Source organism: Uranotaenia lowii, unplaced genomic scaffold (assembly GCF_029784155.1).
Source record: "Uranotaenia lowii strain MFRU-FL unplaced genomic scaffold, ASM2978415v1 HiC_scaffold_240, whole genome shotgun sequence".
NCBI lineage: Eukaryota > Metazoa > Arthropoda > Insecta > Diptera > Culicidae > Uranotaenia > Uranotaenia lowii.
In genome coordinates, this window is record NW_026598136.1 from 31,393 (window position 1) to 47,675 (window position 16,283).

Sequence of the window (16,283 nt, forward strand, 5' to 3'; positions counted from 1 at the left end):
ACTGATCCTATCTAAGACCATCTGTCAAATTATTGACAGTGACATTTGACAGCTGTCACTCCTCGGCCATGAAAAAATTACCGAACAGTTTAACGAACTCCACATGTTAGGATTTCGGTAAAATAATTACCGAACTCGGTAATTTTCGTTTACTGTGTAGTTTAAATACAGCTTTGAACAGTAAATGGGGCATGAGCTGGTGTGGTCGAGCGGCTAGATGTTTTTACTTCTAACCTAATAGAGAGCAGTGGATCGAATCTCGAGGCGGTGAACAGCAGTTTTTGGTTTCAGAAGTAAGTAAACAATGAAAATATACCTGTTATTATGTAAACATTGAAGTCAATGAGAAAATTCTAGATAGAGCGGCAATCCAGCAGTCTGTCATATGGTTGTCAGAGCGATCTGTCAACCAGATTTTTTTTTTGGTGCGTAGAGGTTTCTTGATATTCCCTTGAGGGCTGTATAGCGTTCTCTTCAGCCAATGAAACGAACTTGAAAGTCGCTTTAATGACTTAAATTTTGAGCTGATTAGCATTCTCTTCAGACAGAAACGAGAGCTGATTAAGCTTCTTTGAAACCTTTTTAAGGGAATTCTGGTTGCTTGGTCATGTAATTTTTTCCACGTCGTTGTTTTTTTGATACTGTCTGGTAGACGCAATGAGCAAAACAAAAACACAGTTAATTAGAAAATAGGTTCAAATCCAAAGCGATTAGAAGCTGAATCAGCTAAAAATAATGGGCATTGATTCCAGAACGTGTTGTTAAAATTCTTAAATCGAAAGCGGCCCTTGCGCAACGGTAAACTAGAAATTTCAGTTCAGTGGCTGGCGCTCAAAAGGCATTTTGTGTAGACTTTTGCGTCACTTTTCGCCCCGGCGACGGCAAAAATGCGAAAAAACAACGGCTGTCTGCTGACTCGATTTGCGACGACCAGCGCGGCCATCATTGGAAGATGGCGCATTGAAGTGAACAGCAGCAGCTATCGCACAGAGCGCTCCAGTTTTGTTCAGTATTTTTGCCTATCAAGAGTTCAGTGAGTGCAATCCAGTGCAGCATCCCCCCGGGTTCAAAACAAACAACACCGGTGACTTTGAGGAGTTGCGAACAAGTTAGTGGAAGTTTTGACTGTGATTTCTGGTTCAGTTTCCTGTAAATAGTGAATCCTGTTCTTCAGTTTTTGGAGGACGAGTGAAATTTTCCTTGATCGTTGCTATCGCTGGTACCGAAGTCATCCAAAATGGCGTCTGAGTGATGTGATGAATTTCGTTGCTGGACATTCAAAATTCGATTTTCGTGTTTGAATGTTAATATTTTTAATAGTTTTCAACGAAATTGGACAGATTAGCGCGGATGTGATATTCCGGAAGCAATCCCCCTCCTGCGGTATCGAATTTTGACCAGCTTTATAAGGAAAAACCGCCTGGAAATTATCATGAGCCAGGTAATTTGCTTTTTTATTCGCTATTTAAACAATATTCGACTAAAATATTCCGTATTTCATGTTCTGGAGCTCTTCCGGGAGTCTGCCGTGTGGTCAGGGCGTGGCTGTCGCAAAGACCTAGTCGCAATTTTGCCCCTAAGAGAGTAAGTTTTAGAGATTTTTAAGCTACCCGGAAGAGGTTCCGGATGAAAGTGATCGAATTGACGGGGAACCGGATCGTGTTCCACCCTGGAACCGCTTTTAAAACGTTCCCCACAATCCGCGCTTTCTAACGAGGCCGGATTTTCGAAAATCGAAGGGGGACCCTTTTTCGCAAAATGCAATTTTAGTTCAATATTTTGCTCCAAAACACTAGAAAAGCTGCCCCCCTTGGAGTATCCGGCGAGTTTTCCGGATTTTTCCGTGTTTTTCGGTGAATTTTCATCCCTTGAAAAGTGCCACGTCACGTGGATTGTTCGAGAAACACGCGGTCAAACTTCAAGTCCGAGAAAAGTGATGATTTTGGGTTCTTTGCGAAAATTTTAGGTTCCGGAACTGCTAAACCCTGCAGCTGCTACCAATTGCAGTGGTTTGTGGTCAATTTCGGGCTAGTTTTAAAAATTTTCACGATTACGTAATCGTGGTCTTTGTGGTGAAAAATTTGTTCCCGGGGCCAGAAGTTGGGTCCTTTTCGGGATGTTTTTACGGTTAAAATCGGGTTTTGTGCAGAAACAGTGATCATTCGAGGAATCCGGTTGTTCCGGACGGTTTTAGGTGTCTCTGGAACAATTTTTCGGTTATTGCGTCGCAAATAAATGTTCTGGAACCAGCCTCAGGGACATGGAATTAAGGCAGATTCCTTAGGATATCCGTTTTCTTTGTGGTTTTGGTGAATTTTCCGAATTTTTTGTCGAAATTTGTAGATATTGTATCGTGGTGCCCTCAGATTCAAGAGCTTCTCGAGGGCATATCGAAATTGTTGCCTTTTAAGTGAGAAAATCTTTAAAAAAAATCTCATTAGGAAGCTTCTTTTACTGGAAAAGTACTTCAGTTTTCGGAACTAGTCCGGTTTGCTGCTATTTTAGTGTTAAAAATTGAAATTATGTTGATAAATCAACGGCTGTTTAATGATTGAAAGATGAAATTGTTAAGATCAATGACAAAAAGTATTATCTTGGTGTAAGCTGCATTAATATTAGATTTTTATTATGTTTTTTTTTATGCTTATCAATGAAAAAAGCATAAATTTAAAGTGGTTTTCTATAATTTTATATATGAGGTACTAGTAATTGTAGCTTGAACAATGTACAAATCAAAATTATTTGATTCAAATAATGTTTTTTTTTTATTTTAATTTATTTTAATAATTTTACGAATGTTATTTTAGAAAAAAAAAAATCGCATCAAATCGTGCTTGCTGTTGATTATACAATCTTATAGATGATTTTCTTTTGAGCCTACCTGTATAAAATAAATATCAGCAAAAAATCTGACTATTTGAACGATAAATCAAGTTGCGTATTTATAATGCTAGTTTTGGGCAATCCTTCTAGTTAGGTATGTCTCTCTAGTTTTGAACAGGAGAACTTCTTGAGAATTTAGAATATTCTTTTGGACAGCTGACGAAATTTCTTAGGCTATCCGATAGTTTGATACTAGTGAACAACTAACAGAACAAACTTTAAGCACTTTTGGTATAACAGAATAATTCGTGATAAACACATGGATTTTTTTTTCAAATTTAGACTTAATTATTGTTTTTCAATCATTTTTTAACGTCATTTTTATCAGAATATTGCAGATAACAGTGGTATTGTGTGGTGATGAACTAAATCAAAATAAGATGGATTCAAGCAAATAAACTGTCGATGTATTTTAGAAAAATGAGACCAAAATGTATCCTTTTTAAAGAGTGGAGTGTAATGGAGTGTTTAATACTTGGATGGTTTACAAGTAAATAAAAGTAGAAAATAATGCAACAATAATTAAGAAGAGTTCAATTCACTGCCTGAAGAATCCTTGATCCATATTGCTAGCTAAACGAATTATGCTATTCCATCAGCTTGAAGAAAGGGTTTCTTTATAAAATTATTCACGTGTTCGAGAAGACTTTCACAAAGGAGTTTCAAAATAGATGATAGAGCCAAAAAACAGAAACTAATGCCAGTTCATGATTGTATGTTAAATTTTTCTTTTCAAACTTTTTATCTATCTAGTCATGAGATAATAGTCAGAGTAGGATTTTGACAATAAGCTATTTTCGGCGCTTCATGTAACTCCTTAAGCTTATTATACTCGTTGAGGGATCATAGTGATCTAAAAACGAAAGCAGTGCGCTTAGCAGGATCGTCAATGTAGACCAAACTCAATGCTGGATTGAGTCATTTCTGTAGGATTTCTCAACGTCTCAAGCCGTAATTTAGCTAAAAAGATCGGCATATCGCAGAGCTACCTCCAGAGTGCAACGAAGAGAGCTGGACTACATGCATACAAGGTACAGAACTTCCCAAACCCGCGATGAGCGGCAACGACGGCTAAAACTCGGGCACGGAAGCTCTAAGAGAAGATGCTGACAAAATATGGCTGCTGTGTGATGCTCGACGAAACGTATATAAAAGCCGATTTTTAACAAATTCCAGGGTTTGAGTTTTTCACCGATAAGAGCAAGTTCGATGTGGACGACCAATTTAAGAAGAAGACGTTTGGCAGGCCATTTGCTCTTGCGGACTGGAGAGTGAACCTTTCGTGACAAAGGGCACAGTAAATGGCAAGATCTACAAATCTGAGTGCCTCGAGAAGCGCCTTTTGCCGTTCTTGCAGCTCCGAAGCTCCGCTATTTTGGCCAGATTTGCCACTATTCTAAAAGTGTCTTGGAGTGGTATGAAGCCAATTCTGTCCATTTTGTTTCAAAGGACATGAACCCCCCAAACTGTCCGGAGTTGGGCCAGGTGAACTGCCCCTACTTTCATAACAGTCCCATATGCAAAAACAAGCAAGCGAGAAAATCAGCTTTTTCTGTTTTGGATTATATTTTGAAATCATGACCACAACTTTCAGCATAAACGAAAAACTCTTGATGGAATGTGTTCTAGGTTGTCATAATAAATCGTAAGACCTGAAATTTTCGAAATTGGGTCATTGGTAAGGTCAGGAGCATCATTTTTTTCGTTATGGGACTGTTATGCGAGCATATTTCAAACCTTTTTCGAATTTACTCGCATAACAGTCCCATACAGAATATGTTTTTCTCACCAAGCTTCTTTCTAAGACTTAAATTTGATCATTTTTGAACTTTGAAATACAATTTTCATTTAAAGAAACATACTTTTGGAAAAACATCGTGAATTCCGCATTGTAAGTTGAATCTTTTAACGATTTTTGATTGCATCTGATAGTTTTTCGCTTAGGAAGACATTCCTTCCTTCTTACTGACCTGGCTTCGAAAACTAGGGTGCATAATTCGACATCAAGTGAGTTAAATCTTTTTTAAATGATTCAAAGCAATAAATCAAAGATTATTTCGCCGAAAGAAGCATTGAAAAGTAACCAAATCCGTGGTATTTCACATATGGGACTGTTATGCGGGTATATTCCAAATGGGACAGCCACAAGTTGATATTTTTTTCGAAATTTCTAGAACAAAACCTCTTTTTTTATTGTTTTATATTGAAGCCCTATGTTCAAAATGACGAACTGTCAGGTTAGATGAAAAATGACGAAAATTCATATGGGACTGTTATGCGAGTAGGGGCAGTGAAGCAGTACTTGGCAGTAGTGAAGCGGGAACTTCAGAAGAGCAAGAAGACACTCAAAGACGAGAAGGACATGTGAAGAAAAAATTGGTACCAGATGACACTGCAAGACTTTGATGGAGGGCATCAAGTGAAAATGCGTTCAATTTTACACTCAAGGCTCCATAGATTAACTTTTCTTTTGATTTTTGAAGTTAATATATTGTAACTCTGTAATTTGTTATTGATGGCTATTTAGTTCTGAGCGATTGTGTTAATTCGAGCCAACATTCATTGTTTATAATTAAGAGTGTAACCTGTCAAATGAAAACACACACGCTCATTTTGTTTTAACCATTTATGGTTCTTAAATAACCATTTTATGATATTTACTTCAGAACCGTCAATATGGTTATTTTGCAACAATTTTTCTAGAAAGAATTTTAACCATTTTGGCAGTTTTCGAGTATTAACCAGAAAATGGTTGAATAATTTGATATCGCCATTTTGAAAGCGGTAATTGCAGTCGGACGACCATAAAGCAAATTTTTTTCTTCCGCGGAACAGCATCCAGTTTCCAGAAAAATCGGTTCTGGAAATCGTGGAAACTTCGGATTTGTAGGAGATGGAGAAAGGTAAGTGATATCTTCCAATTATTTGTCGATCCCAACATTATAAACAAAAAAAAATTTCAGGATCGGTATCCGGTGATGACGCCGGTTTAGGCACGGCAGATACACCAACAACATTCAATAGGACGAGGACTTACTCACCGGTCCATCGTTACCAGCCACAGCTAATGGAAGTACAACAGGAATTGTGTTTCACACCATCCGGAAGGAGCTGGAACGGGTCGGAATGTATAGAAACCTTCACCAGTGAGTCAAAGATTATTCGCCAGACTCCACCCTCACCCCGTTAAGGATAGCAGACTAGTGAATAAAGGATTGGCCATTCCGCAAGAGCTCGTTTCCACCTATCCCGGTAGCACTCGTGGGGGAATTTTACTTTTGCTACCAGGTGATTCGGCTACTGTTGGCGTTTGCTTTAATTAAAAGGCTATCAAACTATTATAATGGGCCATAGTTTATAAGTATTATCATAATGTATAAGAAATAAAATTACTATCCTGATGACTCTTGTTTTTCTTAATTCCTTCGACAATTGTTATCAATTTTACAAATTGCATAAAACAGCTCTTGCGGTTGAAAAATAATCATTTTTCAATTTCTACGGTAATCTTTCTAACGGATAAAAAATAACCATATTTCTAATTCTCCCCGAAAAGTCATTTTATGGGTTCTCATGAAGAACTCATAAAATGACATTTCCCGGGAAAAGGTCAAAAATGGTTATTTTTGAAGCATATATGGTTTAATAGTTTCTAGCGTGCATGTGTAAACGTAAACAAGGATTAAACAAAACAACAGCACAGCGAAACATCTCACTGTTTCTGTTGGTGTCGCGTAATCCGTGACATTCCGAAGCCGTAATCTATAAAGGACCGGGGCGTTTCGCATCGGCGGGAGGTGAGCGAAAACAATTCGGATAAAAACGGATCGGATAAACATCCATTCTTCCTAACTCCCAGACAACAAGTAGCTCCAGCCCCGATGATGAAAACGTCAAACCAGGTTGGTGCTGGTAGTAACTGGTTTACCAATACCAACGGTCCCACCAGGGGGAGTGATAAAATAGCGAAGGAAACCTTTGAGAAAAAGAGAAACAATGCTTGTTTTCTACAAGGCCGTTGTTCGCACTATGGTGCCCAGCTCAGTCTTCTGGCCAAGCCGCAACAGAACCAGCCGGAAGCAGACAGCGGAGGTGCGTGCAGTGGTGCGTGCCCGTGGAGCAGTGCAACCAGCCATGGTTGCCAGATATTCCCGTGATATTCAGCTGAGATAAACCTGTGCCGTCCGAGTTGTGATATGATTGTTGTTATTGTTTGGTATTGTTATGGTAGGAAAAACGGGCCGTGAGTAGAAATTATGTTAAACTAGCTTAGGGAATGTTGAAAGAGTAAATTATGATCATTGCTACCAAGTTTTGGGTTTTGAGTGTTTCTGTTTTGGGTAAAAGTTTGCCGTGCAGCACACATTGAAAGTCTGTGGCGCTTAACTTGTTTCAATATGTATAAAACTACCCTAAAATTTTGAGTCGATTCTAAACATTATAAGAAAATTGGCATGACATTTTCGGTGTCGCAATAATTTTGTGTTCACCCATTACAGTTTATATCAACTGTTTTAAGCTTTTTAATTCATTCATATTCAGTTTGCTTTATTTGTTCATAGTCATCAATCGTTGATTAATAAAAAAAAATGATGTAAAATAGCGTATTTGACCAGAACACATACGGCGTGTTCGTAAATTGATTTTTTGGGTGATGCATCGATGCATAAGTCGATCGATTTTTTGGTAGCTGTAAAATCACTTTCCAATGCGTTTGCATACGTTTGTTTATAATTTACGAACGCGAGCATCAATCAAAAAAATCACTTCGATAGAAAAAACCAATTGACGAACACGTGTTATTTTCTTCGCACCTTCAGTAATCGGACGTTTGCGGTTGTCGCAAAATGTCGGTTAATTGAAAAGCACATCCAGGAGAAATTTAGTTGTTCGACAAATAAGCCATTCAGATAAAATAATAATAACATTATTCCTAATATGCACTTTTATTTATCACGATTTTCCAATTTGCTTGCTTCTCCCTTATTGCAGTCGAAGGAGGAGAAAAGTGACTCGGAGAATGAATCCAACAGCGAGCACAGCAAAAGTGATTCCGGGTCCGAGTCGGAAAGTGAAAGCGGTTCCGGTTCCGGTTCCCAGTCCAGCGGTTCCAGCAGCAGCGATGAGGAGGATCAGAACCGTCGAAGCAGTACCAACAACAGCAGCAGCGTGAACACCTCCACCCACAACGACAATGCCCGGGATGGCACCGAAGACAAACCGAATGGTACCGCTTCCGGCGATGAGGAAGACGAAGAAGAGGATGCCGCCTCTAGCACCAATCAGCACAATTCGAGCAAATCGGCTCCCGGTGAGGAGGAGGACGAGGACGATGACGACGATGAAGAAGAACAGGACGATGACGATTACGCGGAAGCAGCTCAGAAGAAGCAAATAAATCACAACAATGCGTCTAACAACTCAAAAGCTCAGAGCAGTGATCATTCCGAAGGTCATTCGGGATCGGAGGAAAGTGGCGATGAGCAGAACAGCGAAGCGAAAAGCTCCGATTCGGAAGGAAGCGACAAGGCGAGTAATGCCAGCGCAAGTCAGGATGAGTCGGAACAAAGTCAAAACTCACCGGAAGAGGAGGAACATTCGTCTAAAAGTAGTTACGATGTAATATTCACTTTCATTATGGATCATTGGTTGTATTAAATTGTTACTCTTTTCTTCATGTGTTATTTTCCATTCTCTTTCCCTTCTGGCTAACTCTTACTTTTGTCGGAAAACCACAGGATGAAGACTACGCGGCTAACAAACGGCGAAATCATGCCCGCAATAAGAAAGCTGTCCTAGCTAGGCGCAAGGCCGCCGCTGCCAGTTCTACCCAGACAAAGAAAAAAGCGAAGAAAAGGTGGGTATTTGCTGACAATTGTGTGTTCATTCGTATTTCTATTGAGTTGAACATTATGTTGGTTAAAGATAACGTGCAGCTGTTCTAGAAATAGGCAACGCAGTGCGGTTACTGCGCAGAATCCAATTTTAGTTTGTTCGATGACAAGAAAATATATAATTAGCTTATGTGCAAACCAAACCAACTGGTAGTTTTATGTACGGTTTTTCTTCTTTGTTTTTCAACAGTCGCTGGAAGTCAGATACTTCGGATGAAGAAAGTGACATGAGCGAGCCAGAAAGCTCCGAGGAAGAAGAACGTTACACTTCCAGCGGGCGACGGACAACGGCGCCATCTTCGAAAAAGAGAACAGCTCCTGCGACCAAACCGAAAGCGAAAAGTGCGGCTGCGAAAAAGAAACGAGCTGCCTACTCTTCGGATGACGATAGTGATGATCACTCCCGGCAAGGTCGCAGTCGTAGGGCTACGGCTGTGAGCTATAAAGAGGTGAGCGGCGATGAACCAACGGACAGTGACGATTTGCTGGAGGTTGACCAAGAGGCGGAAGAGGCAGCCGCAGCTGCTGCCATCGAAGATGAAAAGACTGAAACGATCGAAAGGATCATCGGGCAGCGAATAGGTAAAAAGGGAGCGTCCGGAGCTGTGACTACAGTTTATGCCATTGATGAAAATGGTGACCCGAACGAGGGAGTAGATGTGACTGACGAGAAGGAAACTGAACCTCAATATCTCATCAAATGGACCGGTTGGTCATACATACATTGCACGTGGGAATCCGAGGAAACCCTCAAAGATCAGAAAGTAAAAGGAATGAAAAAATTAGAAAACTATATCAAAAGAGAGAAAGATATAGAGTATTGGAGAAAATACCAAGCGGGTCCGGAGGACATTGATTACTACGAATGCCAGCAAGAACTTCAACAAGATCTCCTAAAAAGTTACTACAATGTTGAACGAGTCATAGCGCAGGTTGAAAAACCGGAAGGTGGAAAGGATTACCTCTGCAAGTGGGAATCACTGCCGTATGCAGATGCCACTTGGGAGGATGCGGGTCTCATAGCTAAGAAATGGTTGCCGAAAATCGAAGCCTTCCATGAACGAGAGGAAAGTAGGAGAACCCCTTCAAAGCATTGCAAAGCTCTTCGTAACAGGCCCAAGTTTCATCACCTAAAATCACAGCCAGAATATCTGGGAGAAGAGCGGGGCTTGAAACTTCGAGATTATCAGATGGATGGCCTGAATTGGTTGATTCTAACATGGTGCAAAGAAAATTCGGTTATTTTGGCCGATGAAATGGGTCTTGGTAAAACAATTCAAACCATTTGCTTTTTGTACTATCTATACAAAGCTCAGCAGCTATACGGCCCTTTCCTCTGTGTCGTGCCTCTGAGTACTATGACTGCGTGGCAACGCGAATTCGCTATCTGGGCTCCGGATATGAATGTCGTCACTTACTTAGGAGATGTTGCGTCTCGGGAAATTTTACGGCAGTATGAATGGTGCTTCGATAATTCCAAAAGGTTTAAATTTAACGCTATCCTTACCACTTATGAAATACTTTTAAAAGATAAAACTTTCCTTGGTGGTGTAAGTTGGGCAGCGTTGTTAGTAGACGAAGCTCATCGTTTGAAAAATGATGATTCCTTGTTGTACAAAGCGTTGGAAGAATTCGACACCAATTATCGTCTACTTATTACCGGAACACCCCTGCAAAATTCCCTAAAAGAACTCTGGGCACTGTTGCATTTCATCATGCCTCAGACGTTCGATTCGTGGGATCTGTTCGAACGAAACTATGGCAATACCACAAACGACAAGTCGTACACCAAGTTGCACAAAGAACTAGAACCGTACATCTTGCGACGGGTAAAAAAAGATGTTGAAAAAAGTCTTCCAGCTAAGGTGGAACAAATTCTTCGGGTTGAAATGACTTCAATTCAGCGACAGTATTATCGGTGGATATTGACGAAAAATTTTGACGCATTGCGTAAAGGTTTGAAGGGCTCAGCCGGTACTTTTCTAAACATCGTGATCGAATTGAAGAAGTGTTGCAATCATGCTCTTCTGACACGACCGGATGAATTCGAAACGCAAACTTCCAATCAAGATGATCGCATGGTACAGTTGCTTAAAGGATCTGGCAAATTGGTATTATTGGATAAATTGCTTTGTCGGTTAAAGGAAACCGGCCATCGAGTATTAATATTTTCGCAAATGGTGCGAATGTTGGACATTCTCGCTGAATATCTGCAGAAACGACACTTTTCCTTTCAACGGTTGGACGGAAGCATCAAGGGTGAGATTCGAAAGCAAGCACTAGATCATTTTAACGCCGAGGGCTCTACGGATTTTTGCTTCTTGTTATCGACTCGAGCTGGAGGATTAGGAATCAATCTCGCCACTGCCGATACGGTTATAATCTTCGACTCAGATTGGAACCCTCAGAATGATCTCCAAGCTCAGGCCCGAGCACATCGTATTGGTCAAAAAAATCAAGTCAACATCTATCGATTGGTAACGGCGCGTTCTGTAGAAGAAGACATTGTTGAACGAGCGAAAAAGAAGATGGTTTTGGATCATTTGGTCATTCAGCGAATGGACACTACGGGTCGCACAGTACTTGATAAGAACGGAGGTAGCAACACGAGCAATCCGTTCAATAAAGATGAACTGTCAGCAATTCTAAAATTCGGTGCCGAGGAATTGTTTAAAGAAGATGAAGGAGGGGAGAACGATCTGGTTTGTGATATTGATGAGATTCTTAAAAGGGCTGAAACAAGGGATGAGGCTCCGGAAATGCCAGGAGATGAACTGTTATCGGCATTCAATGTTACGACGTTCGATTTCGATGAAGAAAAAGAGACACAAAATGCCATCCGAAGGCCAATGAAAGGAGGTCCATCTGCAGCAGAACAGGATAATGATACTAAAGATTGGGATGATATTATTCCGCAAGACTTACGAGAAAAAGTAGAGGCTGAGGAAAGAGACAAAGAGTTGAATGAACTCTATCTTCCACCTCGAAGGAAAACCTTGCAACAATTAAATCAAGCTAATGAAGAGGGAACTGGTAGTGGTAAAAAACGCAAAAAGCAGCAAACAGAAGAAGATAGTGACGACGGTTCGGATGCTAGCGATGAAGGAAAAGCAGGAGGCAAGAAAGCTAGTAGTAGAGGCAGGCCATCAAACAAGGAAAAGATAACCGGCTTCACGGATACTGAATTAAGGAGGTTTATCAAGGCATACAAAAAGTTTCCTGCCCCATTAAAACGCCTGGAAGCCATAGCTATGGATGCTGAACTTCAAGAGAAGCCACTATCAGAACTCAAGCGAGTTGGTGAGTTGCTACATGAGAGATGCGTTCAGTTTATGGAACACTCAAAAGAAAACGAAGACAAAGAAAAGAATTCCGCTGACGATAAAACCAAAAAAGGACCTCGATCGGCTTTCTCGATTAAATTTGGTGGTGTTTCGTTCAATGTGAAAACTTTGCTGCAATGCGTCGAAGAACTACAACCGCTAGATGAATTCCTTCCTGTAGATCCAGATGAACGTGCCAAATGGGTGTTGAATATTAAAACTCGTCCTGCCAACTTCGACTGCCCCTGGGTTAGCGAAGATGATTCGAATCTGCTGCGAGGAATCTACCAGCTGGGAATTGGTTCCTGGGAAGCCATGAAGCTGGAAGATTCTTTGAATCTCGGTGACAAAATTCTCCTGAACGATGTTACTAAAAAACCTCAAGCCAAGCATTTGCAATCTCGGGCGGAGTACTTGTTGAAAATAATAAGGAAGAATCTCGAACTGAAGAAAGGAATGAACAAGAAACCTCGTAAGCAACGAAAACCTCGTGGAGAAGGAAAGGCTCTTTCTGCGGCTATCGTCCATTCGCCGACAGCGTCTCCCAGTCGTACGGTGAAAGACGAAATGGACATTGGCAATGACGCATCTTCCGCATCGGAGGACAAAAGAACAGCAACACCTGCATCGTCAAAGCACAAAAAAGCTTCCGAATCTGATTCGATTCATGATCATGATACTAATTCTAACGGACCCAAAGAAAGCTCAAAATCGACGAAAGAAAAGAAAGAACGCAAGAAAAAAGAAAAAGCTAAACCTACTAAAAAGGAAAAGAAAAAGGATGTTGACCCTCTACACATTGCTTCAGACAATGAACCTGGTGCTTTAAACGTCATAAGTGAGCTTGACCCAAAAGTGTTTAACGAATGCAAGGAAAAGATGCGTCCAGTAAAAAAGGCTCTAATGACATTGGGCAATCCTGATGAGACGCTTCCGCCGCAGGAACAAGTTAATCAAACCAGATCCTGCCTGCTCGCCATTGGTAATCACATCGGCCAGTGTTTGTCGGCTTACAAGAGCCAGGAAAAGATTAAAGAATGGAGGAGTAATTTATGGAACTTCGTGTCCAAATTCACTGAATTTGATGCGAAGAAACTGTTTAAAATCTATAAGCATGCTTTGAAACGTTCTGAAGGAGATGACGGTGGAAGTGCGGATAAAAAGAAAGACCACCACCATCACCATCATCATTCGAAGGATGTTAGCCACAGTTCGCCGGTAAAAGAAGCCAAAGAAAAGACCCCGAAAAAGAGTCCTGGTGCCCCTCAAGCGCTACAGACACTTGGCAAAATAAAGAAAATCAAAAGAAAAGATGGCGAGAAAGCCAATATTCCGATGACGATTAGTACACCGCTAGCAGATCAGGAGAAAGAAAAGCCCATCAGTAGTAATCGAAGAGAAAAGGAGAAAAAACGCCAGCTTGGAGCAACTGGTACTCCTGATCGGGGAGCTACAACAAATGAGGGAGATCCCCGTAGGGATCGAGACAAATATTTGGGCCATGATGGTGCAGAAGACGGCGGAAGTCCCCACGGGGTCAAGAGGAGGCTGGAAGAAGGAGAACTGGAGGAGGATAGTAAGGAGTACAAACGGTTGCATGGGGATGGAAGGTAATGAAGGTAAAATTCTTGCAAATGGAATCTTAAACTTATGGTAAAATTTCGTTATAGAAACAATCGCGATCGTGACAAAAAATGGGATGATTACAGCGAGCGAGATCGTGGAGCTCGCGCTGGAGTGGGACGAGGTGGACCTCACGGAGCGCAAGCGAGTATGCGTGGCGGCGGAATATTCCCTGATGCAGGGAGGACCGGGGCACCTTATCCAGACGATCGATACAGTGGACGAGACAGGTTGGTTTTTCTTGTAACAAATTTATTTAAAAGACATATTTCTAGAGATTCGCTTTAAATTGGCAGGTTCAGTGATAAAAGAGATCGTTATGAAGGTTATGGTAGACATCCACCCACTGGCTATCATCGAGATCACAGGGATCGAGATCGTGGCGAACGGCCCTATAAAGACCAGCGAAGGTATTGAATCGATCAAATATATTCAATAAACAACGTATTCTAAATCAATCGTTTATTTTTTGTATGCGTAGGTATCCAGCACCTTCAGGATATCCAAACAATCATTATGGCATGCCCCCGGGAGGTTACTACCCTCAGGGTGAAAGTCCCTACCGTTATGGTGCTGGCTATGATCGAGGTGGGGGAGGCGGAATCAGTGGTTCAGGACCCGGCGGGGTCGACGCTTTCATGGATTACCGAGGGGGCGGTGGAAGTGGATCTGGTGGAGGGCGGGGTGATCGTCGAGCCCCACCAGCCAATACTTAAAAGCTTCCTCCCTCGTCCAAGGACCATTCTAAAAAAAGCCACAAACGGTAACAGGACCGTGTCTCTGAAGCTGTGCATATTTAGCTGTAATATAGGCATTATTCAATTTATCTGAGTCTAAACCAATGATGTGGAGACTGTCGGAACCCTTAAATGCTATATAGAAAGGAATATATAGCGTTATCGGGGTTTTCTACAAACTCAGACGAACTTAGTGTACAGATTGTCGAATTAGGTTTTTTTTTATTACGAATTAGTAATGTTTTAAGTAACCTGTTGTAATTTATTAAGTTGCTAACATTTGTGAGAAACAAAAGATGCTCATTAATATTTACAATAGAGGATTTGTTTTACTTTTCTGTATTATAATTGAAAACGCCTCATGGAACAAAACCTATTGTCGTGTATAAGTTCGATGTTCATACCTCAATTTTCGTCCTTTTTAGTTAAGACTAGTTTCGAGTGAGCTACAAACACCTTCAACAGAAACTATCCGGGATAAATGATCAAGAAGCATTTCCTCTGTAAGTCAGTTTTTTCGGAATTGTTCTTTATGAAACAGGACATAGATTGTCTCTAGTTTGGAGTACCGCATGCGGAATTTGTACATTATTGTAAAATAATCGCGAGTGTGTTTTGGTAAATAGGAGAGAATTAGATCCTACGGGGACGATAAGAAGTATCTGAGATCAAAGTGCAGGAAAAGGGTTCGCGTGACCACAATTATTTTGAATACGTGTGTGACTGCGAGAAAGACTGTCGTTTCTAAACGCTGATGCATAGGCAACAATTAGGTTAAATTTTAATTTATGATAATTAATCGATCGTCGATACAAAAGTCTATTTTTAAAACCAACAAAAGAAAGTTTCTTATTGTCCAGACCCATTCTTTCTCTACAAAAGACAGTAATCTTATCAGGAAGTAAAACAAGGCTTAAAGCAATTATTTAAAAACATGAGGTGTTAAATTATTTCGTCGAACAAAATCCAACACTATTAGAATCAAGAACAGACACTTGTCGAATAATCAAACGTTATTCGGAACCAATACTTTCTTCTCGACTGCTATGGAATTGTGCGCAATATCATCAATGATTCAAAATAAAACAAATGAAATTAATTAGGTGGTTCAATTTACTATTTTAAAACATACCGAAGTTTTCATTTTTAATTTTGTGGAATTTTGTTTGGTGTACATGAGTCTGGCAGTTAAAAGGGTAGGTATAATATAAACGCAAGAATCTTTTTATTTATGGCCCTTATCATCTGAGCTGATAGCCACACACAAGTTCAAACCCTCAAAGTCAACCCAACATGAATTTTGAACCTAGTTGCAACGGATAAGTTTTTCAAACGACAATTGGTCAGCAGAACTGGGAAAACCTATTTAGAACTATTATAGGCTCGTTAATTTTCCGTATTTTTTAATCCTGCGGAGTTGAAAGTTAAAATTCCTTCAATTAAAATAAAAAAATCATTGAGACATTTTTCTTAGTGTATAAGAGCACCTGTGTCCGTGGTCTATTCTTGGGTCTAATTATAATAGCGCCAGCACTTAATTTTACTTCGGAAGTCCGGACTTCCGACAAAGAAATTTGAAGAACTAGGTTGTCGTAAGTCTGTGTTTTGTTGCCAGTTCACCAGCGACATTTCTAAAAAAATTATTTAAATTCTCAATAATACAAGAATTGGAGCAACGAAATTAGAGCACCTGTATCCGTGGTCTATTTTTGGGTCTAATTTTGTAAAAGAATTGGACCAAAGAAACTAGACCAATCCAGTGAAAAAACTGGCAACCCCACTCGTGTTCCATTAACTGTCAGTCAAATGGTTTAGAACTTCGT

General features: G+C 40.5%; 1 protein-coding gene across 1 annotated transcript; it reads left to right on the plus strand.

The window, feature by feature from the left end:
- The first annotated feature begins 1,124 nt into the window (after positions 1 to 1,124).
- Positions 1,125 to 15,559, plus strand: LOC129759673 (chromodomain-helicase-DNA-binding protein 1-like). Its single transcript, XM_055757186.1, has 7 exons — positions 1,125 to 1,441; positions 7,876 to 8,502; positions 8,622 to 8,740; positions 8,968 to 13,710; positions 13,771 to 13,953; positions 14,020 to 14,133; positions 14,205 to 15,559. Exons 1-7 carry the CDS (start codon positions 1,433 to 1,435, stop codon positions 14,437 to 14,439), a joined length of 6,030 nt encoding a protein of 2,009 aa, XP_055613161.1. The 5' UTR covers positions 1,125 to 1,432; the 3' UTR covers positions 14,440 to 15,559.
- The last annotated feature ends 724 nt before the right edge of the window (positions 15,560 to 16,283 follow it).

Excerpts from the sequence above, each read along its gene's own strand:
- LOC129759673 (XM_055757186.1), top strand. Across the intron at positions 8,741-8,967 it reads AAGAAAAAAGCGAAGAAAAG|TCGCTGGAAGTCAGATACTT; the intron begins GTGGGTATTTGC and ends GTTTTTCAACAG. Across the intron at positions 13,711-13,770 it reads CGGTTGCATGGGGATGGAAG|AAACAATCGCGATCGTGACA; the intron begins GTAATGAAGGTA and ends ATTTCGTTATAG.